At 38.8% G+C, this 27085-nt stretch overlaps 1 protein-coding gene across 3 annotated transcripts in view; it reads left to right on the top strand.

Moving 5' to 3' along the window:
• The window catches only part of LOC113535166 (fibrinogen C domain-containing protein 1), an 83683-nt gene that overhangs the window by 16075 nt on the left and 40523 nt on the right, over nt 1-27085 (top strand). For 2 of the 3 annotated variants that reach the window (XM_026928359.3, XM_053235830.1), the window contains 3 exons: nt 7183-7662; nt 16013-16181; nt 16354-16487. In XM_026928359.3, the coding sequence (XP_026784160.1) occupies nt 7183-7662; nt 16013-16181; nt 16354-16487 (783 nt within the window). Of the gene's footprint in view, nt 1-3170; nt 3957-7182; nt 7663-16012; nt 16182-16353; nt 16488-27085 lie in introns of those variants that run through there. The other variant, XM_053235829.1, reaches the window with a different exon arrangement.

Here is a 27085-nt window from a genome sequence, read left to right as displayed (position 1 = left end):
TTTTGCGGATTAGTTTGGAAACCCCTGCTTCACATAATCAAAATCTCTTCGTTTTCACAAAACCACATATGAAAATTGACTTTCTATTCATTTTAAATGGCCAGTTTGGGGCTTGTGAAGTAAGCCTATCATTCAAGTTGTTCTCTATTTGGACAGAAAAAAAAGACAGAATAATATAAGTAAATGACATTTTTAAAGAAAATGTGGAATGTTTTGCAGAAAGAGTTCGATTTAAAGTTATGCTTTAAAACTTTTAAAACACTTGTGTGTTTAAAAAAAAAATATTTCTCCTATATTGAATACGTTGCTTGAAATGGTGGCTCTACAAAAAGCCATTCGACTACCAAAATGTTACAGAAGCACCTACGTTTTTATTCTCATGAAAAAAAATCCAGAATCTGTGATGTCCCTTGCATCTGATTTGCATAGTGGAACTTTATAGACGCTTACATTTTATGAAGTAATAACTCTGTCTTGTATTCACTCACATTTTCCTAACTCATATTTTTCCAGTGAGATTTTTCAGCTTCTAGTTTTGAAAAGAAAGCAACAAAACTGCTGCAGGAGAAGTGTACAAAAAAAGGTAAAACTAAACTGCAGTTACTGTACACATTGCTAGTCACTGTACAAATCTTTTGTACCTTGAGTACATGTATCTTTCACCTTGGCAAGGCAATGTAATGTACATTAAGGTTACAGAAGTAATTGAGTATTCAAGATTAAGGACCATGATTGTACTTTGTGAATAGGAATGTTACCACTCGTTGAGTCCCAATAGTACAATTTAATACCTTATTTTCTGAGAGTGTGTGTGTCTTTGTTTCTGCATCTACTTCCTAACAGTATTTTCTGCTGATAATTTTAAATATTTTTGAAAACAGTGGGTCAGAACACGTCTGAACTGCTTACACTCACGCATTAGTGATGAGAATGAGCATTGGTTAGACTCTGATGTGGGGATATAGTAAAAGATCTCATATTTTTTTAAATTTCATTTTGTGGATTGATTGATTGAATTGGCTAGTGGCTAGTCATATTATTCTTTTACTAGAAAGAATGAAAAGATATCTGTCTTACTGATCAGGACTCCAAGGCTTTGTGAAGATATGACCATCATAAATGGTGGAGAATGTTTTTATGGGATTCTCATTCTACCTTTAATTGATCTTTTTCCAGTGATGCTTTTGCACTCTGGGTATTGGTGTGATGAGTAAAAAAAAAAGCCATGCTGTGTTAACCATTCAGGTTAAGGACTCATGGGAGAGGAAAAACTGGAGCAGCTTGCTTTTGACTGCCTGAAGTAGAAATCTCTCTGTGCTCCGTTTATTGTGCATTTATCATCTCAAACCAGCTAATGAAGCTGTACTCTCCAAGGCAGCACAAATTTTCTTGATATTTGGAGTGTGTGTAGCAGTTTTGGCTGTATGCTGTGGCTCTTGCATCTTTGTAGTGCACCGAGGTCCAGATGTGGACCCAACAGTGTATTTCAGGGGACTGAACTGAGTACTTGAAAAAATATTGTAGCCAAATCAATGATACATTAGGTCAGAAAGGGGGAAGTTTTCATGGATTTTTTCATATTATTTACCTTCTAGTCTGATTAGCGAAGTGATGACATGGCTTGTTTAAAAAAAGCTGACAATGAATGTTTAAAGATGAATGGACTTGTTTATTATCACCGGTCAAAAGTAGTAACATGAAGTTTGAAATACCTGTCAAAAGTAGTAACATGAAGCTACCTGTAGCTTATTTATAGACATAAACAAATTGTTAATGGTTAAAAGTTAATCAGTAACTGTTAGTTGCTTACCTGGACCATAAGCAAGAAATTTTATGTAACTGGGCTGTTACAGATATAGTTAAATACCACATATAGTTAAATACCACCATTTTAATGTAATCCCTAAGAGAGCCAGAAAGCTTTTTTTTTTTTTTTTTTTTTTATCCACACCAAAACATATCAGCTGGGAGTTTACTTCTTTGGAGATTTGCTCCTTGTACAGCAAATCCAGTTCTAAATGTCTTGCTCAAATAGAGAGAGAATTTTAAACATTTCTAAGCACAGTGCCATTCTGCTTGCCAGATCCTGTTGGCACTCATTGGTCTCAAATCGGTGAGCAGTATAGTACGTGTTTGTCACGATGCAAGTGCGGATTTTATTTAAATAAAGTGCAGCCAGATAACCAAAACTCTGAAAACAAGAACGAGAACTAGAACAGAATACTAGGCAAAAACATCCGGGCAATAAACAAGACTCTGGAACACAGTCGGAGCGATGACCACTGCAAAGCTGTTCGGGGGGGAGCGAAGACCAAGGCGGAGCCAGAGGAGGGAGCAATGTTCTCCACGAAGCCAGAGGGAGGACTGACGTTCGCCGCTGAGCCAGAGCAGGGAGTGACATTCTCCACAGAGCCAGAGGGGGGATCGATGTCCTCTGCGAAGCAAGGGGGGAGCGACGCACATTGCAAAGCAAGGGGTAGGAGCGATGTCCTCAGCGGAGCAGGAAGGCAGAGCGACATCCTCAGTGGCACAAGGAGGCAGAGCGATGTCCTCAGTGTAGGAAGGTGGAGCAATGTCCAAAGTGGAGCCAAGTGGCATAGTGATGTCCGAGGTGGAGCAGGGAGGAGTGAAGCACATGGCGAGGCTGAGAGCTGTAGTGCCATCCTCTGTGGGGCAGAGGAGCATGGGACAGCCCTCAGCGGAACAGGGAGGCAGAGCAACACCCACAAGGAGCAGGAAGGCAGAGCGACGTCCTCAGTGGAGCAAGGAGGAAGAGCGACGTCCGAAGCGGGGCAGGGAGAGTGGAAATGGTTTTTGTTGGGTCGGCGGCCACCTCCTCAAAAAATTTCTTGAGGGGGCGCATGGCGGTGAGCCACTCCCAAGCTTCACAATTAGATGCTAAAACACAGGAACTTATATAATGGTGCTAATCAGGGTCAAACGAGGCACATGTGCGAGTGATTGAAAATATGTGACGTGCTTATGTGACGTGCTGGGGCTGATGGGTAATGTAGTTCAGTCTCGATGTCGGCATAACCATGACAGTGTTATGACAGCCTAAGAGGCTATACATTTGCAGAGCTTTTCAGAGAGCTTTTAATTCCTGCACTTTTACACTCTTAAACCATGTAAATTGCTACACCAAGGATAAGAAGACAAGATAAGTTGTTGCATATGTGCATCGGGCAGAACCATGGCAGATTGGCAGTTCTGGAATTTGAACTCCCATTCCGATCAACTTCCAATCAATAGCCCAAATCCTTAACCACTGAGCCACCACTTCTCACACACAATGTTTTCAACTGGAGATGATTGTTGCAAAACACTGATCTTGTGTGAATTATCTATCTTGCTGAAGGTTTAATCTGTGGCCAGGTTTTAATCTTCAGGCAGAGGTAACAAAGTTTTAGGCTAAAATAGCTTGATACATATCAACCAGTCTCTGGAGACTCTGGACCAAGAAAATAAAATAAAAATCTGTATATTTGGTTTGTACTTCAATCCAGCTGTTGGATCATTTGATCTCCCACACATCCACTTGCCTTGTCCGCAAGATTCAACCCATTAACCAGATTCAGGAACATGTGTGCTAAAAGTGCAAAAAATCCATCAGTGCTTTGCTTCTTGAGCCGAGATTCATGGTTATCTAATCCTAAAGGCTGTAGCACGTATCCTGTTGAATGAGTCGTAGGCGAAACTGAGCTCCCTGTCTGGCCTGTAATATAATGAGGAAGCCACAGTGAGGTCTGCAGCTTGTGTAGTTGGCAGGTGGATCGGTGTTTTGATTTTATTTCTGGCCTCCTCTCAGTTATATGAGAAGCCGAGGGATTCAGCGCTGGTCCAGCCATCACACAGATCAGCTGGAGCCTTTATCTATATAAAAATGAAACATGTTGGACATATTGCAGTGGATTATCTGTTTTTCTTTGGAAGATGTAACTAACAGATTGCAATGTGTGAGTGATGCAATGTATTGAAACCTATATAGAGTTACAGTTCTAGACATGACATTCATGAAAGGTCATTTTTAATATCCTGTTACTCAGAACAAGTGCACTATCGTTCCTAATGAACCATGGTCCATTTTTACACTGAGTTTGTTTGCTGAAATCTGTACCAGGTGTTTTTTGTGACTTTGTGACATCTTTTCATTTGGTATGGTTGGTTTCACATTGCAACGGTTTTCATGCACACCAAATTGTTTGTATGTGTGGGTGTTATTTTATCGGTCAGTAACTTGGCAGTCCTTTGGTGGACGCTTCCTATTGGCTCTGACAAAGGTTTTTTTTTTTTTTTTACCTCTTCAGTTCAGCCAATTTAATATTTATTAAAGAAAAGTCAGAATACTATAGTTGTTAACCACCAGTTATTAGTATGCCAGTATAATTCATGGTTATAGTCAGTAAAACAATAAAAAAAAATATATTATCCTTCCAATTTTCCTGGTGGGTGGTGCTGTTGTAGTAGGCAGCGAAGGTTACTGAATTACTCTTTGTCCGATAATCATATTGTCAGTCATATTGGGTCATATGCAGAACAGTCGCTAAGTATTGAGTACTGGTGTTGTGTTCATCACCAAACAAGTTAGGTTTGAAAACACCACTGGCTCATAAGACAAGCTCATTCAATGAACCATTATTGTGTATGTCACTATTTAGACAATTCACTATTAGACCAATGGCACTGGCTATTCGGGACACTGAAACACACACCAATCGAATGGAAGAACCATTCTGAATCTGACCCCACGAATCTTAGCTTCATTAATGTGGAGCAAAACCTGCAATGTCTTCATTCATGGAGGTAGCCATTTGAATGGAATATCAGGACCACACATTTTTATTACACAATATTGATTGGATCATTAAAAAAGAAAAGGCACATGACTATAGAACTGATCACTTAAAAGAAAGCTGCTCCTCTTTATCTGTCCATCCATCTCCCCAATAAGCCTTTTCTCTCCAGAGCACATGCAATTTATTCAAGCTTACAAGCAATAGGGAGGTAAGACTGACTGAAGTCGTCTTTTTTGTGACTCTTTTGAACCAGAGTAATCACTGAGTGCTCTCCCGCTTTGTATATTCTACTCTGGTTTTGACCTCAGCGCTATTGGTGTCACCCTGCCATGGGTGCAGTGCTACTGAAAGATGAGCTGAAGAGGAGAATGCTGCTATGCTTTTATTTTAGATACCCTTGGCTCTATTCTCATGTCCTTTGCCTTACCAGTGCCGCTTCACTGACGACACATAAAAGCTCTTCTCAAAATATTGTCCATGCCTGGTTGAGCATGGCCTCATGATCTTGAGCCGCTATTGTCTGGGGCCAGATGAGCAGGGTGATGGTGGAAGTGCGTGTGTGTACGTGTGTGGGAATGTCTACAGTCACTGGCTCCCTGATTGGTATTCCGATTGGTGTTTGCTAGTAAAATGTTTAAAAAGCTCTGTGCTGTCCTGGTCCCCTAGAGGCGCTCTTTGAAAGGTCCTCACTTTCACAGAGGAAGACAAGACTGATGCTTTATACACATGCTGTGAAGCGTAGCATAGCATACCATCTCAGTGAGTCAGAATTTGCCCGCCAAAGCTCTCCCACGTTGGACTTCTGGGACCTGTGAGCACAAATCATGTGCTAATCTAGGATTAGATTTCTTGTGGGTTATGGAGTTCCTGAATGCACAAATTGATGCTATATATGCATTATAGGCATAGGTATGTCTTCCTTTCCAATGCTGCATAAATGCAAGATATTTTGATATTTTAAATATGTGATGGTTCATGAACCTAGTGGATTTTCGGATCATAGGCCTGTCATTATTTACAATGAAACCCTGTCCCAAGCTTCCTTTTATCCATATCTTTCTGGAGTTTTGGGAGTTGAGCAGAAGACCTGGAGAGCATTATTAAACACAGCATTATAACTTTTAGTTTAGTTAATTCTACAGTACTACTGGAGATCATGGCAACACTCATCAATACAGTCTCAAGTAAGAAATGTGTGGTCATCCAAACGGTGAAGCTTCCAAATGGTATAGACTATATAGCAAACTAGCTTTCCATACATTGTTACATTATATTAGCTACCACTTATTATCATTTTTATACAGGCAACCAAAACAAGGGACCGACCAGCACACTGGAGCATTTATTTTCCTGGTAGGATAGCTAATATATTTATGATTTTTCCACCCCTGGTAATAATGCATTGGTTGGAAAATATAGAACAATAAGGGTTATCTTGTCTTATCTTGAAAAGTTTAAAATACTTCTATTGATTTTCTACAAGGGTTCTGCATGTCTTTGTAGGAAGCATGTCATAGCTTGCATTCGTCCCCACACCTTGGTGCAAGCCTTTCTTGTATTGCAGCCAAATGTGATGCTCTCGTTAGGTGTGCAGAGGGCCAGAGGCAAGGTTTTCTAATCCCAGCAGACATCAGACATTATTGCTTTATTCTGCAGAGACTGCTCTCTTCTGCAGCCTAATGATGACTGTAGATTGGCATCTTCTGTGCATATTTATTATCTTTCAAAAAATATGACAGAGACTGCAGAAGATTCAGTGGAGTGTGAGGAAACGGGTCCTGCAGGCTTGTTGTGGTTAGTTTCTCTCCATGGGTGTATTGTAAACAGTCAGCACACAGCAGGGTAATAGGAATTCAGCTCGCGACCCCTAAAGTATAATGATTTCCACCATGGGGGCGGAAGAAAAAATAATTATCATAAATTTCCCCGGCATTCAGTAGAGAGTTCTGCAAGCAGCTGTTTTTTTTCAGTACATACATATAGACATAGTGCATATTAAAGTACATAGATCTCAGGGGGAAAACATCCAAATTGTAGCATGCACATGTGTGTTGTCTGCAGTGTGTGCTGGCTGTTGATTTACCGACTCATAAAGATGCAGTGGAGTAATAAACACCCACTTATTACTGTGCTTGTTCCTAATTTTCCTAACATGTGCTGTTGGCTTGGAGTGTCAAGTGAATTACTAAGTGCCAACTGTAAACAGTGAGTGAACATGACGTCTTTAAAACATAAAACAGATAAACACGGTCTCTGGTGGGGAAGCTCCAGTCTTCCATTCTAAATACTTTCATTTTGCATCCTTTTGTCTCTTTCTCTTTCCATTTGTCTAACACTTGTTTTTCACCTGTACCTTTTCCCTCTGTCCTTTGTCTTTCTCTCACAGAGGACGAGCTGTAGTTACCTCCTGTGCACCATTCTCCTCTTTGTTGCTGTGCTACTAGCCGTTACAGTAACAGGCACAATCCTCTTAATGAACCACTCCCAGGCACCCTCAGGCCCCGATGCTCCACCCCTCATCACTACCAATCAAGACGAAGGCAATGCCCTGGTGACGGTGGAGAGAGGAGATGGCTCCCGCATTAACATCTTCATTGACCCCAACTGCCCTGACTACAACAGCAACTTCCTGCGACTGGAGGGGTTACAGACGTCACTGCTGCACTCGCTCAGCCACCATGACACAGACCTGAAGTCAGTGAAGGGACAGGAGCGCGCACTGCTTGTCCAGTTGGCTGAGGAAATTGCCAAGCTGTCAGCCCATGGTAGCCAGCTGAAGGCAGAGTACAGTGCGCTGAGGCAGGGCCAGAGCAGCATCAGCCAGGAGATCAACATGCTGCAGACTGAGCAGGCCAGGCTCATCCAGGTGAGACACTCACTCTGTTAAACCTGTGGAATAAGAGTTGATATAATGGGGGAAATGGACCAGGCCCACAGCTTGAGCTAATGCTAATTTTTTCATTTATATTCAACATTTTATGAGCAGTGGTAGCTCGGCAGCTAAGATTTAATTCCGTAGCAGTTAAGATTTTGTTGTGAATTAATATTCCTAATATCTATTGTTGGAGATGCATAACACTACAAAATTACCAGAGTATAAACCATAATCTGAAAATAAATCAAAATCCAACAGCACAAATCCAAACACCAGTAACACTGAAACATTATGACACCACAAAAATCAAATCTGAAATGACAATGGAAATTAAAGAATGTGGAAATTTTGGCAGTAGCACTGTAGAGTAAAAATACAAAGGCAAGTGATGTATTTGGCTTGACTTGCTGTTCAACTCTGGCGTGTCAAGCTGTAGTGTTAAAAAAGGGTTTGAGAGTTTGTTTAAGTTTATTGTACAGTCTGTGTTAATTAGTATGTGTGTTTTTTTTTCTTGCTCTTCTAAATAAATGTAGTGGTTTATACTGTACTTGAGGATTGAAATTTGTATTTTGTTGCATTTTGAAGACATACCTTTGGATATTCAGCCAGATGTTTATTTTCTCATTGTCCCTTCACTGTTTTTAACAAGTTTTGAAAATGCACTGTGTAAGTGCTAATAATGTTGCACCTCCTCTGCCAAGCAAATTTGCTTTTCTGCAAGGTCTGGGTCCTGTATGTTTTGTTAAAGAAAAAAAAGTCCAAGAAACACCTACTATCACAGAAAGACATTTTACCTGACATGGCAGATGGCCAAGCACAGAGATTTTCCAGTAGCCCAATGGCAAAGATGTGAGATTATCTTGTTTACTCACCCATATCTGCTTCAAACAAAAGTCTTTAATAACTTTTAAAAACAAGATTCCCTGAACCATTTTTCAGTCTAAATCTTGCTACAAATAGCTCAGTTAGTCCCAGTGTCCTAAAGTGTCTTCTAGCTGGAAAGCTTCACAGGGACATACAAATGGGAGTGCAGAGAGTCAAACTGATCTCAGCCTTCAAGATTCTAAATCTTGTGGCCAGAAAAGGGTGCAAAATATATCAGATGTTCTGTGGGACTAGTTAAGGTGTACACTGGCTTCTCTGTAAGCTGTGCTAACCCATAAACCCCGTCTTAGTCCAGATGCAGGTAGGGTTATGTGAATCACAATCTATTAAGAGTATTCAGTAATGAATGACTTGCAGACTTTTTTTTTCCTCCAGCTCTTACACACAAGAACAGCTCATCAGTTAAATTACAATCCTTTCAAAGCTTTGAATTAATGTGTGTTAAAGCACTGTTCAGTTCTATAGTCCTTCAGGAATGTAGACTGACCTGAAGGTAGTTCTGTCTGGTGGTGCTCTTTCAAACCTAGTGATTTTAGTGGGCAGGGTGATGATTTAGAGAAGCACCTGTGTAACCTGAAATAGTGTTGTTTGAGTGCTGACCAGCAGACTGAGAGACAGATGGGACCAACTGTCTCACCACTTAGATCAGCATTTCATGAATTCAGACAGCGAACTAGGATCATATTTTCATTAAATTTCCTCGGACAGGCAATAAACACAAGCCTCTATCAGCAGGAATGAACCATCTCCTATAAATCTCTGTGGTGTGCCTGGTTATAATTTGTCATATTCACTTAGGCAAGTTTTGAAATGGTTTTTGAAATCTTTGCTTGAAGGACACCTGGCTTTTTTTTTTTTTTTCTTAAATAAATTCGAAGACTACACAAACACATGCTGATAATTTTAGAATTTTGATAAAACTTTTCCTGTCACCTCCTGACGAGAATTCAGACAATGTAAATGTACATTTACATTTTTGTGAGCGCAGTTCTGGGCAGGTTCTGTTTTGTGCATAATAGCCAGACCCCCTGCTAATGACTCTTGGGTAGGAGTTGTTGAAAAGTATGAAGGAGATGGGGAGGTGGTGGGTGCAGAAACATTGTCATTAGTGGAGAAAGAGAAAGATGGGAATTTAGCAGACGTTAACTAGGAAGAAGGTGTAGATTCAGATTCAGTTTTATCTAAAGCAACTTACAATTGAGCTGATAAGTTGATGGTTAAGGGGCTTCCTCGGCCCCTTAACCTGAAATCAGAGCACTTTCCTGATATTATGCATCTTTGACCTTTCTTTGTAAGCTGAGAGATCTTCTTGTTCGGAATGAGGGAAACTGCTGATGTGCTGAGTGCGTTTGCCATCTGGTTGTCTGTAAAGCCAGGAAAAAAAGGCTTTTTTTTTGTGGATCTCTGGCAACGACCCTATAGAACGTTTTGTCCATTTGGTGGCCATCTTGGCAACACTCCTTGCTAGGTCTTTTCATACACGACCAGGCTCTTACTGTATCTACTTGAGCGGGGAGAGATCTATAAACTAGGAACTGATCAACAAGATGGAGTTTCAAACGTGGATTTTGAACATTGGCTGTTAAACTCTGACAGGAAAGGTCTAGGTATTCTGTGGTATCTGGCTCATTTTTTCGGGTTGTTTTTTCAGGCCAGGAATTTTCATTTTGGCGTATCACTAGGATTTACCAACAAGGTGATTGCCTTTTTTTTTGTTTTTTAAATAAATAAATAAATAAATAACGTACTGCATGATACAGCATCATTTATATTTCAAGCAGTGGCCAGTTTCTACTTCGATACTGTCTGTCTGTGGCGGTCATCTGACTTAGTGCAATCTCTGGCTCTATAGAGATACCGGAAGACTCTGGCCTCATTTAACATTTCTTCCCCTTACTCCCTGGAAACATAAAGCAGAGGAAGTGCAGAAAGCCCCATTACATTCACTAACTTTAATAACACTGCTCCAGTTTCACTATGTGTCATATATGAAACTTAAGAAAGGCTGTGGTATGGAGTGATTAGAACACTTAACCTTAACGTTAGTGGAAAAGTTTCACCTAACCCTCAGAAGAAAAATACCCTGATGGTGAATGTTCCATTAAAATATATGAGTTCATTTTAATATCTACTTTTTTATGATTCCCTACTTACAACATATATTATTATTTTACTGTTACATAATAATCTTGGATTAATTAATACAATTATTATGACTAAAGTGTTTAATTAAAAAATTTTACTCTCCCACACATGGGATGTTGTTTTCCATAAAACAATATTACACTTTTTCTTCTCTGATAATGCATATTCTAGCAATTGTAATGTAGGTCAAATTAGTGTTAATGAATATTTGCTAACCTGGCAATTTGCCATTTAAACAGTATCTTTAATAGAAAGAGTGAGCATGGCCTGCCTGAACACGTGGAACAGTGTCACACCAATGTAAGTATTTACTTTATATATTTGTCACACTAAATATTTTGTTAGGTAACTAACATGAAACCATAGGCCACCATTTTAAATTATATGCGTTTATGCTGTATAGTTGTTCGTTTCCCTGTGAAAAGTCAGGTGGTGAATGTAAATGCTCCCCGTAGATAATTTCTCAGCATACACAGGAGAATTAATTAGTGCCAGAGGTTCCAATTAATCAACATATCTTTAAAATGAGAGCAAAATACAAATATACATGGAGCTACAGGCAATTTTTGGACATTTGCAAATAGGATTCAGATGCTTTGTGATTGATAGATTTGAAATTCACTTTAAATGGTGGCATATCATTAAACATAATAAACCATTACAAATCATTAGAAATTTCAATGCATATATCAACACATTTTCTTTAATGGTTAAGAATTTTGTTTATTTATCTTTGCATAAGAATGTAATAACTGCAAACTAATTCTGTGTTTGAGAAACAAATGCATTAAACTGATTCATCGCCGTCATTTTGAGGATTTTACTTTGAGATCTAGGTCTCTTTCTAGTGGAAAGCGGAATGGTTGAGAGTGACCAATCATGACTGTCGGAACGTGTCTTACTCCTGCCTCCAAAGTCACAAACTTGACTCGTGAGCAGAGTGTAACTTCTTTGAGCGAGGGAAAGGAAACATGCACTTATTAGTGTTCTGGCAAACAGACAAAAAAATAGCAAAAAATAATGAAGTAACAAAAAATAATGAAAAACCCATAAACAGAGGGATGTGGAAATGTTTTTATTCACTTCCGAAACTTGCATAAAGATTAAATGTTGCAAAGAGAATTTTGTGTAAAGGAGTCGGTTTCACAAGCACAGTGGTCAAAATCCGTCTGCCTAAAGATGTCTAAAATGTCGCTAGCTAAGTTTCCTCACAGTGAATATCAGGCTTTGGTCAAGTTGTTGGATAGCAACGTGCCATAGCAAAATCAACAAAAGCCTAATCGATTCAATTTATAATCAGATAACGGCTGTCAAAATATCTCTGTTTCTCCTGCATCAAAGTCAAAATTAAATCTTTAAATGCAATTTTCTTCCTTCTGGAGGTAATCAGACATTAAAAAACTATAGCTTTACTCATGATCGTGATATGTATTTTTCAAAAGTATGTTGTTTTCAGAACTATATATAGTTCTAATAGTCCACTTCTAATGAATATTTATAATAAGCCATTTAGGTCTGAACATAAAATTAGAGTTAAATTAAAGAAAGAAGTCTACACGTTCTTCTAGTTTCAGGTGATCTTGGCCCTGCTCAATATGTGTTAAAAGCTCAGCTTTAGCAAAGGGCAGACTTTCAAGTCAAGAAGGTGGCTACTGGAGTATTTAACATATTCTATAGTTAATTATCAGAGCAGCCTGTGAAATCGAGTGCTGTGGGTAATTGCCTGGTGAGTCAGACCTTTTCTGTCCTTCTGCTGCCTAGTGAGAGACCTGTTTCACCAAGACAACACACTTTTACCCTTTCCCTTGAAGGAGTGAAAAGAAAAACATTTTTTTCATCTGTCTGACTGCTGAAATTAATCCACCCTGACACTTTCCCTGATCTCCTGGCAAAGCTGCATCACTTGCTGGACTAAAATTAGTGGTACATAGTCATAAATATATATATATAAATATTATATAAATATATATATATATATATATATATATATATATGTGTGTGTGTGTGTGTGTGTGTGTGTGTGTTGCCAATTGCTATTGAACTGGAATGTTAATTCTGGAGGCAAAATAGCAGAATTTTGCGTTCTGACAATACCAGTGCAGGCGACATTGGCCTCAGGCAGTCTCGCTGATCAACTCAAGGAATGTTCTGACAACACTGAGACTAATTTTGAAGATTGCAAGACTATTTTCAATCTCCTCATCCAAACTTATATAAACCGCTTATATATTTAGACCATGTGAAACCTGGCAGTGGATTTTCAGAGACACTAGAAAACTCAGATTTTATAATGGCATGCTTCAGAGAAAGAATAATATAGCGAAGGTCTTCAAGCCCTCATTTAGCATAGCCCTGAGTGTTTTAATACAATAAAGCTGAACTGTGCAAAGCCACAATACTGTGGGTTGCAACAAACAACTCTTAGAAACCAATTTAAATAGCAGCAATGTGATGATGCAATGGATGGTCTAGAAGGAGTCTTTTATATTCAGGGGAAAATGCATATAATTGTGTGTGTGTAAATGTGTTTAATTGTCATACTGAAGTAAAACTTCACACTAACATACTCCCTCATTTTGCATGTTGGAAGAGTGGAAAAAATTATTTTATGCCTGTGCAGAACAAGAAGAATCAAAATCAAAGCACAAAATGACGTCCAAAATGACAATCCCTATGTTGACAATTTCCTGTTAAAAATAGTGCTTCTTAAAAAAAAGTCTAAAACCTAATATACTGTATAAATCTCTTCTTTCTGCTTGTGATTGCTTGGCACTGGATTGCTATTTTCTATTCAATTTCCTCTGATGCTGTTGTGTTCATTAATCTTTCTTCTCCAGCAAGTGAAGTCTTTTTTTTTTTAAGTGAGAGTTTTGTTCCACACTCAGATGCCCACTGTGTTAGGAAGCAAGAATAAAGCAGCTTTGAATGTGTCTATGATTAATGAATGCAACTCAGCCACCATTTTTAAATAATGTTCACGAAGTAGTAGTGACCATCACTGAACGTTTACAAAGTCCAATTACAGAGCAGATATCAAAGCAAGCTTTATCTGCCAACAGCGGGCCGGCACAGGACCGAGACCTTAATTACAATGAAATTAGTCTAAATCTGGCTTTAGTCTTTAACACAGGATTTAAAGATTCAAACCAATAAGTGCACATATCAGATGCCACAGGATGAGCTGGTTATACATTTTTATTGGATGGATTGAAAATCCCCTTTTCATTATGGAAAACTCCCATGGGATTCCCACTGGAATCCAAGGGTTATGAGTGGGATTTGATGGATCACCATTGGAGCTCCATGCAAACTCATGGTATGTTCTGGTCTGGGGTATATATTTGGCAGTCCATGAAAATTTATGCTACTCCCACTTAGGCTACCATGGAAAAACTCAGAATGTTTGTGGGACCCACCTAAACGCACAGTGGTTTCACAGTGGTTCTAAAGCCTATCCCGGGAACACTGGGTGCAAAGTGGGAGAATTCACGCCTGTCCATTGCAGCGCACCACACACACACACACACACACACAGATTGACAGACTCATTCACACCAAGGGTTAATTTAGAGTAGCTGCATATTTTTGGACAACAGGAGGAAACCCACACATGTGGAGAGAGCATGCGAATCTCCACACAGACAGGAACCCAAGCTCAGGATCAAACTGAGGACCTTAGAGCTGTGAGGTGGCAGAGCTACTTGCTGCACCGCCGTGCCACCCCAATTACCAATTAATCACTGAAATTACATTATATAAAGTCCTTATGAGTAGTCACATTGCATGTACTGAATAAGGTAGTAGAATGTAATCGCCAACTCATAAAAATTCTATCTGGAAATTAGACCATTCCAATGGATAAACCATAACAGTCCAAAAGAATTGGAATATGGTTTAATTATTGTGAAATAACAATAATAAGAAGAATATGCACAATGAAGGCCTAGTAAAATCCCATGTTTAAAAGTTGCCAATTTATTAAGGATTTCCAGTTGAATAGCCATTAGACATTTTAATGGGAATTCTTTAATACATGCCCCACCCACCAATTTATCTAGTATTATATATTATTAAGACAAAACATTTGGTTAGGGATGTAAACCATATGATTACATAATTCGGATTGAACACAATGAGTATTTCAGAATGTGTTCTACACAGATACAAATACAAATAGAAAGTGCACTATTGTTTTTTTTTTTTTTTTAAGAATGTGGTAGAAAGGTGATCCCACTGACAACGAAAAACAGAAAAAAATGTTGCACGACGGATTTACTTTCATGTGGGCCTGAGTGAGTTGTCAGAAATTAAGGTTAAATAAAGACCACATTCATGAACACGGCAGCGGCGGTCCTTAGGAACTGGTCTGAGTGGTGGTGGTGGTTTAGGCTAGTAATTTGTTTATATATTGTAAAAAACTAAATTTGTTAAAATAAAAACAGGATTAAAAACATTTCCACGCACATCTTTCAAATGATAGGTTGAGGAAACATCAGTGCTGGCATTTCTACATCTGGGCTTTTCCTTGTGTTTTCTGCTGTTTCCAGCAGACGTAGTAGGGTTCATATTTAATTTAAAAAAAAAAAAAAAACACCTCTTCTGGTTGAGGCCACACCCACTTTAGGTTTATATCCAAATACAGAAGCAGATGCAAACATTTGGAGCACTAAACAAACACAGATACATTGCATTACATCCCTAAGAGGAAGAGTTCCATTGTAGATTTGCATTAAATGCCAAACCGTCATGTATGTACAAACAAAACAGTTTCTCTCTTCTTGGAAAAGATGATACTGTACTATACTGTTAGGTAGTGTATGTAGGATGACACATTCAGGCTGTGGAGGCAAAGCATCAACCAGTGAGAGCACATAGCCTCTCCCCTTGTGGTTGTCATGTATTATTCATAGTTTTTTTTAATTCCTAGTAGTGAGCCATCCTACTCAGGAATGTCAGGTAAGCGTGGTTGCTGTGGTAATGCACAAGATGAGTATGTGTGTGAGATGAATCAGTTCTGGTTTCTTCACAAGGTGACCGGTGTATGTGTTGCCATTATTGTCATGGGTACTCCACCACACACACACACACACACACACACACACAAAGACAGCACCCTGGAGAGTTTGGTGCTTTTCACGTGTCAGGGCATTCAGAAACAATCATTGGTAATTGATTTTCACTTGTCCTGCTGCAGATCTGACTCACATTCCCTGCTGTCTAAAACAGTAGAACCTCCATTACATATTAGAGTCAGCATTGAATCTAGCACTCAAATGTCAAGAAATCTCTGTCTCTCTCTCTCGTGCTTCAGCTGTTGTCCGAGAGCCAAAGTAACATGATGAAGGTCGTGAACACGGTGAGTGACGTGTTCGACTCCATGCAGAAGGAACCTGGCAGCATGAAGGTGTTCCTGAAGGCAGACTTGCAGAGGGCTCCAGTACGCAGCGGTGTCCGGCCCAGGGGCTGCTCCAGCGGAGAGGGTAAAGACTCATGTCATTAGTGTACCATCCTACAGTACCCAGCCATCTGGCTGTAATGATCCCTTGCTTTTTGTAGACTTTCCTTCTGCTAACTCCTCAAAATTCACTTCTTGCAAGATGGTGTTTGGTGGAGTCTGATGATGATGATGATGCTGATGCTTTTTTTTTGCAGGCCGACCAAGAGACTGCAGTGATATTTATGCTAGTGGACAGCATGAAGACGGGATCTACTCCATCTTTCCCATACACTTCCCCTCAGGCTTCCAGGTTTACTGTGACATGAGCACTGAGGGAGGTGGCTGGACGGTGAGTCCTGGTTGTCTGATTATCAATCCCTAAACACACTTGATCAGCACATGACGATATTTATAATGAGGTTTTGCTGAAGGAATGACTTTAAGCTGTGCAGCTGAGGTGTATCCAAAGCCAAATCACAATCCAAAACCAGGAAGTGGACCAAAAATGTCTTTGTGTTGGTGCACATTTTCTATACCTTAAAAGGCATCTTAAGGCCTTACGAGCTAAATGCTATAGATCAGTGCTGTTTAGTGCCATGTTACATAAAATTTCTTGTTATAATAGTCTGGAGTATTTTTCATAGGCTGCATTGATCGGTTCTACTACTATATTTTTTGAGTTATTGGCAGTTTGGTCCAGTGAAATACTGTGGGGTCCAAAAGTCTGAGACCACTAAAGAAAATGCTTCTTTTTGGTATTCTGTTTCAATTTAACTGAAAAGTTTTCACTACAAATCAGCGACAACATGAGTGAAAAATAAAATCTTAGAAAAATTTACATGAATTTCAGAATTTCTTAGTATTTGGTATGTCCCCTTTTTGCTTTAATGACTGTGCACTCGAGCTGACAGACTTCACAAATTTGTGTAAATCTGTTGATCTGTGTTAGATAAAATCCACCAGTGTGTCATCTAAACATGTGCTTCAATGTAAGGAATAAGACTACGGAAAATCTGACCTTTTGTACAAAGGAGTTAAGATGGTCAATATCACAAATTTGCTTAAATTTAAAGTCACTTAGAAATTGTGCAACATCTTAAATACTGAATAGTCAGGATACTGCACATTTTCTTTGTTTTAGAATTTTCTAAATTCTAAAACTTTCTGTTTATTTCCAGTTTTAAATAAAAAAAAATCCCAGATTTTCAATGTGGTCTCAGACTTTTGGACCCCATTGTAGATATACATATGTGGCCTAAAGTTTGTAGACACCGAACCATCACTCCCATAAGTGGTTCTTGTTCAAACTCTTGCCACAATGTTGGAGGCACACAATTTCATAGGATGCTGTAGCATTACCCTTCACTGGAACTAAGGGGCCCAAAGTGAGCTCCATGAAGACATGATTTACCAAGGCTGGAGTGGTAGAACTCAAGTGTCCTACACAGCTCTGACCTCAACCCCACTGAACACTTTTGGAATGAACTGGAATGCCAACTGCACCCCAGGCCTCCTCGCCCGACATCAGTGCCTGATCTCACTAATGCTCTTGTGGCTGAATGAGCACAAATTCCCACAGCCACGCTCAAAAATCTAGTGGAAAGCCTTCTCAGAAGAGTTGAGGTTATTATAACAGCAAAGGGGAAATAAATCTGGACTGGGATGTTCAAAAAGCACATTTGAGTATAATGGTCAAGTGTCCATAAACTCCCTGGATCCAAGCCATATAGTGTAGATAACAGAGAAGAGTCCCAGGTGGAAAAAAATAAACAATGATTCACAAGTGTAATTACGCCTGAAGTTAATCATTGGTTATAGCAGCAGTCGACCTGATGGCATGCATCCTTCATGGATGACTTCCTCTTGGTGGGCAATCACAGAAGCTGGTGTGTGTGTGTGTGTGTGTGTGTGTGTGTGCTGTTTACAAAATTCAAACATTTTGTAAAACCAGTAATCCACTGTGCTTATATAACTTGTCTCTATCTCGCATGGAAAGAGTGTAGGCTGATGACCTAAAACCCATTGAAAGGGAGTTAAATGGAGAGATGTATCCATAGTTAATTTTTAGAATATTCCACCCACGAAAGATATCAACCACACTTAGCTTGATTATGAGAACAGTACTGTTGCAGATATTTTCTGATTTCATGCTTTACCATTTCTATTTGGTCATTATTCTGAGGTGGTAATCTGTTGAAAGATCCATGTTAACCCCAGATTCTCACGAAAGGCTGCTTTCGAAAGACCCAAAATATCTGTTGGAACAGGCACTAGCCAAGGGTTTAACATGCCAGCAGGACCGTTTTGTGGAGCCTTAGACAGAACGAGCATAGAAAGTACATGACAATATGCAGTCACTTGGTGTCTCTGACATACTCCAAGTTCTGGTGGTCTGTGAAAATTAAGAATAGGTACATAGGAAATGTTCCCTTACATTTAAGTCGTTTTAATGTGAATCATTATGTCAGGAAATTCCTATGCTGAACCTCTGGTATGAGTGAATTCATCATACACCAATAACAAAGCAGCTTTAGGTGTGTTGGAGAAGTACCATTTTTTTTTAGGAAGCTCTCATAGTAGCACTGGCTTGTCATAATTTGTGTTGTGTAATTGTGCTTTGGCTACAAATTGTTGGGAGTTGGGAATAAGAATGGGAGATATGACAATATAATATTGTGACAAATTATGTCACAATATAATTCTGTCTTTTATCAAGTTTTTTTACATTATTTAAATAATTTATTTTATTTCTAAACACAACATTTAACAAGGTTTTTTTTATAGGTAATGGAACAAGTTTGAGTACTGTAAACAACAATAAGGCACATTATAGTACAAGATAATCTGAGGTAAGGATACATCGAGACAGGACATTTTTTAAAAATAACATTTACAATGTTGTAAAGTATTACATTTATTTATAGATCCCCCCATTTTCAGTGTTAATTTATTTTTGTAGATATTAAATTGTGTGAACAAACTAATTTTTAAATGCTTATTTTTAAATGCTAATTTTTAAATGCTTATTTTTAAATGCGGTGCTACTCTAGCAATTTCTTAGCAAAGCTATACTATATAACATCTATCATAGAAACATCTTCAAATATTGTGATATGAATTGTGAGTTTTTTCTGTTTTTTTCTGAGCTAGCTAACTTCATAGCTTTCTACCTTGTAAGGAACCGACTTTAGAACAGTTTCCTTAGCTAGCTAGCTAAGCGCCTATCCAATTTCGCAATGTACCAAACTTTGAATAAATACCAGCAAAATGATTCAGGACCTTGTAAGTGAAAGGCACAGTCTGCTCCTCGCTGCTATGATACAACGAGTTCACACCTATTTTTAGGTCTCCTACTGGACATGTTTTGAATTGTTGGTATTGTTTTAAATGGTATTTTTGAGGATGAGTATGCCATTTAAAAATTTCTTGTTTGGTAGTATTGTTGTTTGATTAGTATTTGAATTAGGGATGCGTTAATGCTATTATTTTTAGACAGAGTATGAGTACATAATTTTTGGTACTTGTTGATAGCGATACCAATACTGATACCAAAATGAGTAACCTACTTAGTAGTAAGCAAGCGGCGATGCCATGGAACATTTTATTTAGCTCTGTTTATGTTGGTTGCTCCTGAGTGCTGATAACTCAGCACGAGGAGTTCTTTGTTATGTTTTAGATATTATAGTGTTAAAACTGTATCTTTAATAGACAGAGCAAGGGTGGCTGACCTGAGTGCACAGAGCAATATCAGCGAGCATGGTCATTAAAAATGAGTGCAAGGTGCCATGAATTGCACCTTGAGTCTCCAGCAAATTGTAGAGTGAGGGAAAAGGACGTGCACTTGTGTCAGTGCTCGCAGAACTGAAGTGCTCCCATGCTATAGTTTCTATATGTGTTTGCCTCACTGCTCCATGCTTGTGAATACCTTTCTGTGCACACAATTCACGGTACCTTGCGCTCATTCTTAATGACCACGCTCTCTGATACTACTGTGCATGCTCAGGTCGCCAAGTTTGTGCTGTCTATTAAAGATACTGTTTAAAGACTTTGTATCACAGAAAGATGCTGTAGTTTCTCCTTTGAAGTCTGCTTTGCTTTGATTGCCATCATTAATTGTGAAATACAGATCGCTGTCATTTCATGTCGTCGGTTTATTAGTGTGACAATCAGTATCCTGTGGTATTGGATGTTGGTATCTGAGTGAGTACGTAAATGAGTAAACGTATCGGATGATATATGTTATGAGGATCAGATCACTGCATCTTTATTTTGAATCCATTACCCTAGTAGGCAGTGTTTATTTCTAATCTTGACTCTTTTTCTAACTAATCAGTGTTTCTTTTATTCAGGATAAGGTGTTTAATTTCAGGATATTTGTTTAATTTCTGTTAAAGTGATTGGCTAATGGATGAAGAAAAGATAAAATCATTTCAACATTTCAGTAGTGCAGACAGACTATACAAAGAGTTATGCCATGACATCATCATGCGACAAGAGCTTCTGAATGATTAAAAACACATATTTTCTCTATTTTCCCTGTCTGTCATGTCTGAGACAGGATGGAGCTCTTATTTTAGTCAAATATTCTTTGTTCTGGGAAAGTGTTAGCCTTGTTTTCCCTCCCAAGCACATCAACATCAGTCGGATCCTGAAGAGGAAGAATGGATCTGTTATGAGGAATTAATAGTTGCAATGCCTCTATTCATCATCTCTGGCCTCCAGCGTTTTTGCTGATGAGGGTGAGCTGTAGAGGAGCAGATTGAGTGCAGACAACAGAATAGAGAGAGGATGGAGAAGGATGTGAGGGAAGGAGAGAGGTGGTGAAGATTGAAGATTGGTGTGGAGAAAGATGGAGTGGGAATTCCTAGTTCTCTGATGTACACACCCTTCGGGTCACAGCTCTGTTTATCAAACATATACAAATGAAACACCTTCAGACTGCTTTTTTCCTCCACATACCTTCTCTTGATAATTCATTTCCATTTCATTTTGCCACAAGGAACAGAGAAAGATGGCTAGAGTAAACCGAGAGAGCCTAAAATTCATTAAAAAACAGGACATCTCTGTAACAAACAGTGGTTAATTGGAGCAGATACTTTTGCTGCCAAAATCAGATGTATAAACATCTGTGGAACAGCTGTGGCTGTCAGGCATGTCTGCAATAATGGCCCTGTTCTACCTCAGTATGTGCACAGGTGCTGTCCCTAAAAACTACGGCGGCAAAACTTCCACAAATCAACAAGCACTAGAGAGACTTGGAGAAAAAAAAGTCAAAGTGGTTCTTTATAATATTTGTAAACACCCCACTCTCACACTCTCTGTTCTATGGACAATAAAAGACTATAAACACCCTAGATGCACAGCACCTACTGCTTGCTAAGATGCACAGCACCTACTGCCTGCTAAGCACCTACTGCCTGCTAAGCTGCTGCTGCTTTAAACTACTAAAGCACATATCATTCAGTAAGGCCAGAAAATGTAATGCCACATACACTCCTGTCAAGTTAGTGTTTTCACTGGTTCCCTGGTGGACTAGTGTCTATCCTAAGGCGCTCTCTTTGCTGTGGTCTGGGTTTGATTCCTGGTCAGGGAACTGACCCCACCCACTGGAGGGTTGCACGAGCCAATGCACTGTCAGTGCCAGTCCCAAGCCTGGAAATGAGGAAGGTTGCATCAGGAAGGGCATCCGGTGTAAATCTTGTGCCAGAATCAAAATACGTGGATGGGTGATCTGCTGTGGTGACCCCGAATAGGAGCAGCCGAAAGAGGGAAAAATAAATTAGTGTTTTCAAACTGAAGCTTCACTTCACCACATGTGACTAGTGCAATGAGAGATTTTGTTTTGACCTTAGAATAAATACATGCATGGAACCTTTTTTCAAAGAATTTGGGTCTATTAATACCACCACTACAAATACACATCAAATCTGAAGGCGACCTGGAACATTTCCTGACGTCATGTCAAATAACTTTTGCACCATTAATATGCAAAGTCTAAATGTCAAACCATAGCAGAGTTGGACTATGTTGCTAAAAATAACATCCTAGATATCTGAGTGAATGTACATTTCTTCAATCAACCAACCAGTCATTCCAGAACAGTGTAAAACAGAGCACATGTAGAAAAAAATAGGTCTTAGCAAATTTAAACTTATAATCAAATAGGATTGCTAGTAGAATCCCCCGCAGTGGGGTTGAGGTCAGGGCTCTGTCTTCCACCCCAACCTTGACAAACCCTAGTTGTGTCCTAAATAACATACTATACACTAACACTATGCAGTGGTACTCTACCATCTAGTGTATGAATTGTATAAGGGTAGTATCATCTCAAATGGAACTCTAATAGTTTTTTCTAACCGGAAGTATAAGCTGTTTCCCCATCTATGGCAAATGATGTCAAAAGCATGTAATACGACGCTGCTAGCTTTAGCAGAATACCCGGAGTCAATGAAAATGAATTTCTTCATTTTGCTGTTTATGTCAGTATTACCTTTTATGCCCAACATGACCTTTTTGATTCTGAGCAAATTTGAGCCAGCATCAGAATCTGATAGCCCCGCCCCTCTTCTGCTACGTTAGTGAAGCTGCAATCATTGAGTGCATGAAATGTCCAACATTCTACACTTCGTTTTTTCGGTTGAATAAGTGCATCATCCGGGTGCTTGAAGCACACTTCTTCTTGTTGGAATTTTCGGTGTGAACACACTGCTCACACTATTTATACTACAAAATGGCATAGGATAGTGCATAAGTATGCGATTTGGGACGCACCTCATGTCTTCATGGAGCTCGCTTTGTGCACAGGGGTATTGTCATGCTGGAACAGGTTTGGCCTCTTAGTTCCAGTAAAGGAAAATTGAAATACGAAGACATTCTAGATAATTGTATGTTTCCAACTTTGTTTAGGGAAGGGCCACATATGGGTGTGATGGTCAGGTGTTCACATATTTTTGGCCATGTAGTGTAGCAAACATGTCTGAAAGACAACAGTTAGCTTTTAATGCTTAACCATTAGTGATTAGTTTATGGCTATAAATAGGACAATTTGAAGTGGTTAGATTTTATTTCACACTGGTGCTTTATTTGACCATTTTTGACTATTTCTACAGACTCAGAACAGATAAGATCTCTGTTCTGAACTTGAAGCAGAGAATAAACATATCTTTCTGTCCATTCATCTTTAAACATTCTGTTTTTATCATCCACTGTTTTTTTAAACAAGCTATGTAGTCACTATTCAGACAAGAAAGGTCTGTGAAAGTCTGTGAAAACATTTTCCTTTCTTGATAATGTCTCTATACACATTTAATAAGAGGTTGTATATGACTGTTGTTGTTGTTGTTTTTTAATGAAACAGTAAATGGGAATTAATGGTCAGAGGAATTATTTGAGCCACTTGTTTGGATTTTACCACATCATACCTAATTTGCAAAGATTTGAGAAAACCTCACTTTAAATGTTGGGTGTTGCTCTGTCATTTACCGCTGTCACTGATATCATGGCTACATGTTGCGCAGCCTACGCAGAAAATCAATGGTCACCTGTCATTTTGTTTCATTGTGAATGTATAATTATGAAAACACTGACAGGTAGCTACTTAGTACTACATAATGAGCACAGTGTGTCTGCACATATTTGGATTTAAATTCGATATCCAAATAACTCTTGGGCTCAAATGTAGCTGCTGTAGAGCTGCAAAGCTTCATCATGTGAGCTTCATCTTCAAGGCTATTCCCTCTTTTATCATGCAAAGAGTGTGATGCTCCTGACTCAGTTTGGACCTCTGTCACTGTCTGCAGGCTGTGAATGAAATGATCTGCTCTCAGCTTTGTAAAGCTAGAGATCAGCAAGAGCAAAGTGGTGTCAACTTTCACACAGATCTGGAGCAAAAGTTCAAAAGCCTTTTTTTTTTTTTTTTTTTTGCATGAGCTCTGTTTGCATAGGATGTGAAGGGTGTTGCAAAGGATTTTTTTTTTCACTTTGAGTTCAGTTATTTCAACTGTGTGAGGATCCAAGCTTCAGGAGATTCTTTCACACGGTGACACGCTGCGTTTGCGTCAGGTTGGTGCTTCCGCTGAGCCGTGCTAATAGTCTCCTGCTGAACTGTGGGATATGGCGCTGACAGTTGGAGCTTCAAAGCTCATTTAACAATGAGGGTCACATAGCGTTTCCCTTTCAGTTGCCTTCTGGCATTTTCTAACTTCTGATTACTTTATGCTTCAATTCATTGGTTTGTTTTAAAGGGTTGCTGTTTTTTTTTTTTTTTTTTTTTTTGAAAGAACATAAAAATGTGTACAAGTGAAATGCTCTCAGGCCAAATAAAGTGTTAAGCAATAATTAAAATCTTCGTAACACTTTACATTACAGTTTCAGGTTCCATTAAATATTTCTAGGTCAAAGTGGAATTGCTTTTCAGCTTCAGTTCTGAATTTTATCAATTTATTGTGGACTTAATCAAGTGTCTTGTGTGTTTGGAGGAAGTCCATGGCAGTGGAATGAATTACATCAATCTTGCTTCAGTCTGAATCTGTATCTGGAATGTTTTATCTTTTGATAGAGGCAGGAGATGTAAAACTCCATGAAAGAAGACTTTCTTGTGTCCTCACTTGCCGTCCCCAGGTCCAACCTCCTCTTCAGTGATTGCTGTATTTTTCTGCACTCAAAACTCTGAGATGCAGCTCAGCGGAAGGGTGAAAAAAGGGTCCATTTTTATGCAGGAATGTTAAAAGGTGATGAGAGATAAAAGGAACATTAATACTAGAGAGGCTTACCACTCCTTTTCTTTTTCCATCTCTGTGGTTTGAATTTTGCATGACCACTAAAGGTCTGAAGCTCTAAGGATTTGTGGAATTGCTCTATTTATATTCTCAGAGCTGGAACAGCAAGCCTGTAGTTTAGGGTTAGTTTAAAATGACTGAGCTCTGCATACTTAATCAGACAGCCTTGCCACTGATCGCTCAGAAAATAGTAATATATATATATATATTTTTTTTTTTGCAATTATAGCCTGGATGCTACTTTCAGATAGCTTCAAAAATTATAATCATCCTTATATTTCAAACCGCACAGTTGCCTGAACGACAGAATTTATTTCATTCACAAGACAATATTGTATTATTGATGTTATGACTTTTATTTGGTAAAAGGAAGAGAAATGCTTTATTTATATCAGACGGCTGTATGACTGGAGGGAAGGTGCCTCTACTGAAATATTCACCATAAAGGGAATTGCACAAATGCTTGGTCAGAAATATGACAGCATTCACTTTGTGTCGAGTTTCTTGAGTAAAAGTGGCAAACAAATTCTCAGAGTTCCCTAGAGTTTGAAAGCTCCCTGGGTTTCTTTTCAAACTCACTGGGAGTTGGCGCTTTATATGTTTGCGAATAAAGTCTGCGTAGGATTCACAATAAATTTACTTTCCAATAAAGCACACATTTTTTTCTTTTTCATCTACTCAGTAAAGCAGCAGGCCTTGAGGACATTAGTACTGTCCAACTTCATTATCCAACACCAGCTCCCGCTGTCACCTTTTAGCAGCTCCATTAATCCCAAGGCATTAAGGATTGACAGACCTTGAGCTATTTACATAAACCCAAAAGGATGGACTATAACAACATGTAGAGCTCTTGTGCTCTATATATTACTCCTGAGGCTTTTTCTCAGACAGGAAGACAGGATCTTCCAACTACGTTTTTGAGGAAGTGTATTATTCACTTATGAAAAAATTTAATTTATTGCACATATGTATAATGATGTCCTTCATATCTCTAACATTTGAATAATCCAAAAAAACATGACCTGCTGACAGATGATTAACCCTGCATTATAATTATATGTGAAGATGTCTCAAAAGTGCCTAAGCATCTATCAACAGCCAGTGTTGCAGTCAAGACCATGTCAATCAATAACAAGGCAAGTAAGAGCCAGACCAACCAGACCAAGACTTTAAAGATTTAGAGTATGGCTGTTTTCACACCTAGCTTGTTTGCCAATGTCTGTACCATAGATTGCTATTTTATGACTTTTCTTTTCCATGTGATTCAGTTGGTTTCACACTGCAACAATTTTCAAAGGGCCTAAATGGTTGAGAATTTAGTGGTGTATGCTTTGATGGATATTTCATGTCATGAATTGCTGTACCTCTGTAGTAGATAATAATAATAATAATAATAATAATAATAATAGCACCTTTCATATGTCAGTTAAAAGAAGCAACAAAAGCATTTAATAAAAGAAAAGTTTAAATAAAATCTTAAATCAATAAATATGCATGATTAATAAATAGTTCATTAAAAAACTAAATTATACTAATTTTTATAGTGAAAATACAGAAGAGGAGAGGGAAAGGTGACTCCTTACAGGCTGGAATTTATAAACAAAACAAGTATGTACCGACTCCTTGCACAAAGCCTAGCACCCCTGGCCTTAAACGGGCTGCCTCCTTAAATAAGCGCACACCCCTGGCCTTAAACGGGCTGCCTCCTTAAATAAGCGCACACCCCTGGCCTTAAACGGGCTGCCTCCTTAAATAAGCGCACACCCCTGGCCTTAAACGGGCTGCCTCTTTAAATAAGCGCACACCTCTGGCCTTCAACATTAGAGTTCATTTTACTAGGGAAAAATATAATACTCAACAAGGTCATGGTCAAGTGTCATGGTCATGGTCATGGTCAAACACTTATGGACAGATATTCAGTCAGTCACTCAGTTTGGAACATGCATTTCTAAAAATCCAATCCTTCTCCCACCAAATAGTTAAAAAAACGAGTGCAGAGCTGTTGTATTTGTCGTACTGCATCACTATGTGAATATCATTTCAATGTCTTGAATACATTCATAAAGGAAATAGTTGTCTTTATATTAGTTTGAATGATGAGCAAGGCCGTGTTAACCTTCATATTGACAGGGTATAGCTGTGTAAGCTAGGACACACTCACTATGTCTTA

Source organism: Pangasianodon hypophthalmus, chromosome 8, assembly GCF_027358585.1.
Source record: "Pangasianodon hypophthalmus isolate fPanHyp1 chromosome 8, fPanHyp1.pri, whole genome shotgun sequence".
NCBI lineage: Eukaryota > Metazoa > Chordata > Actinopteri > Siluriformes > Pangasiidae > Pangasianodon > Pangasianodon hypophthalmus.
This window is presented reverse-complemented; position numbering and strand designations above follow the sequence as displayed.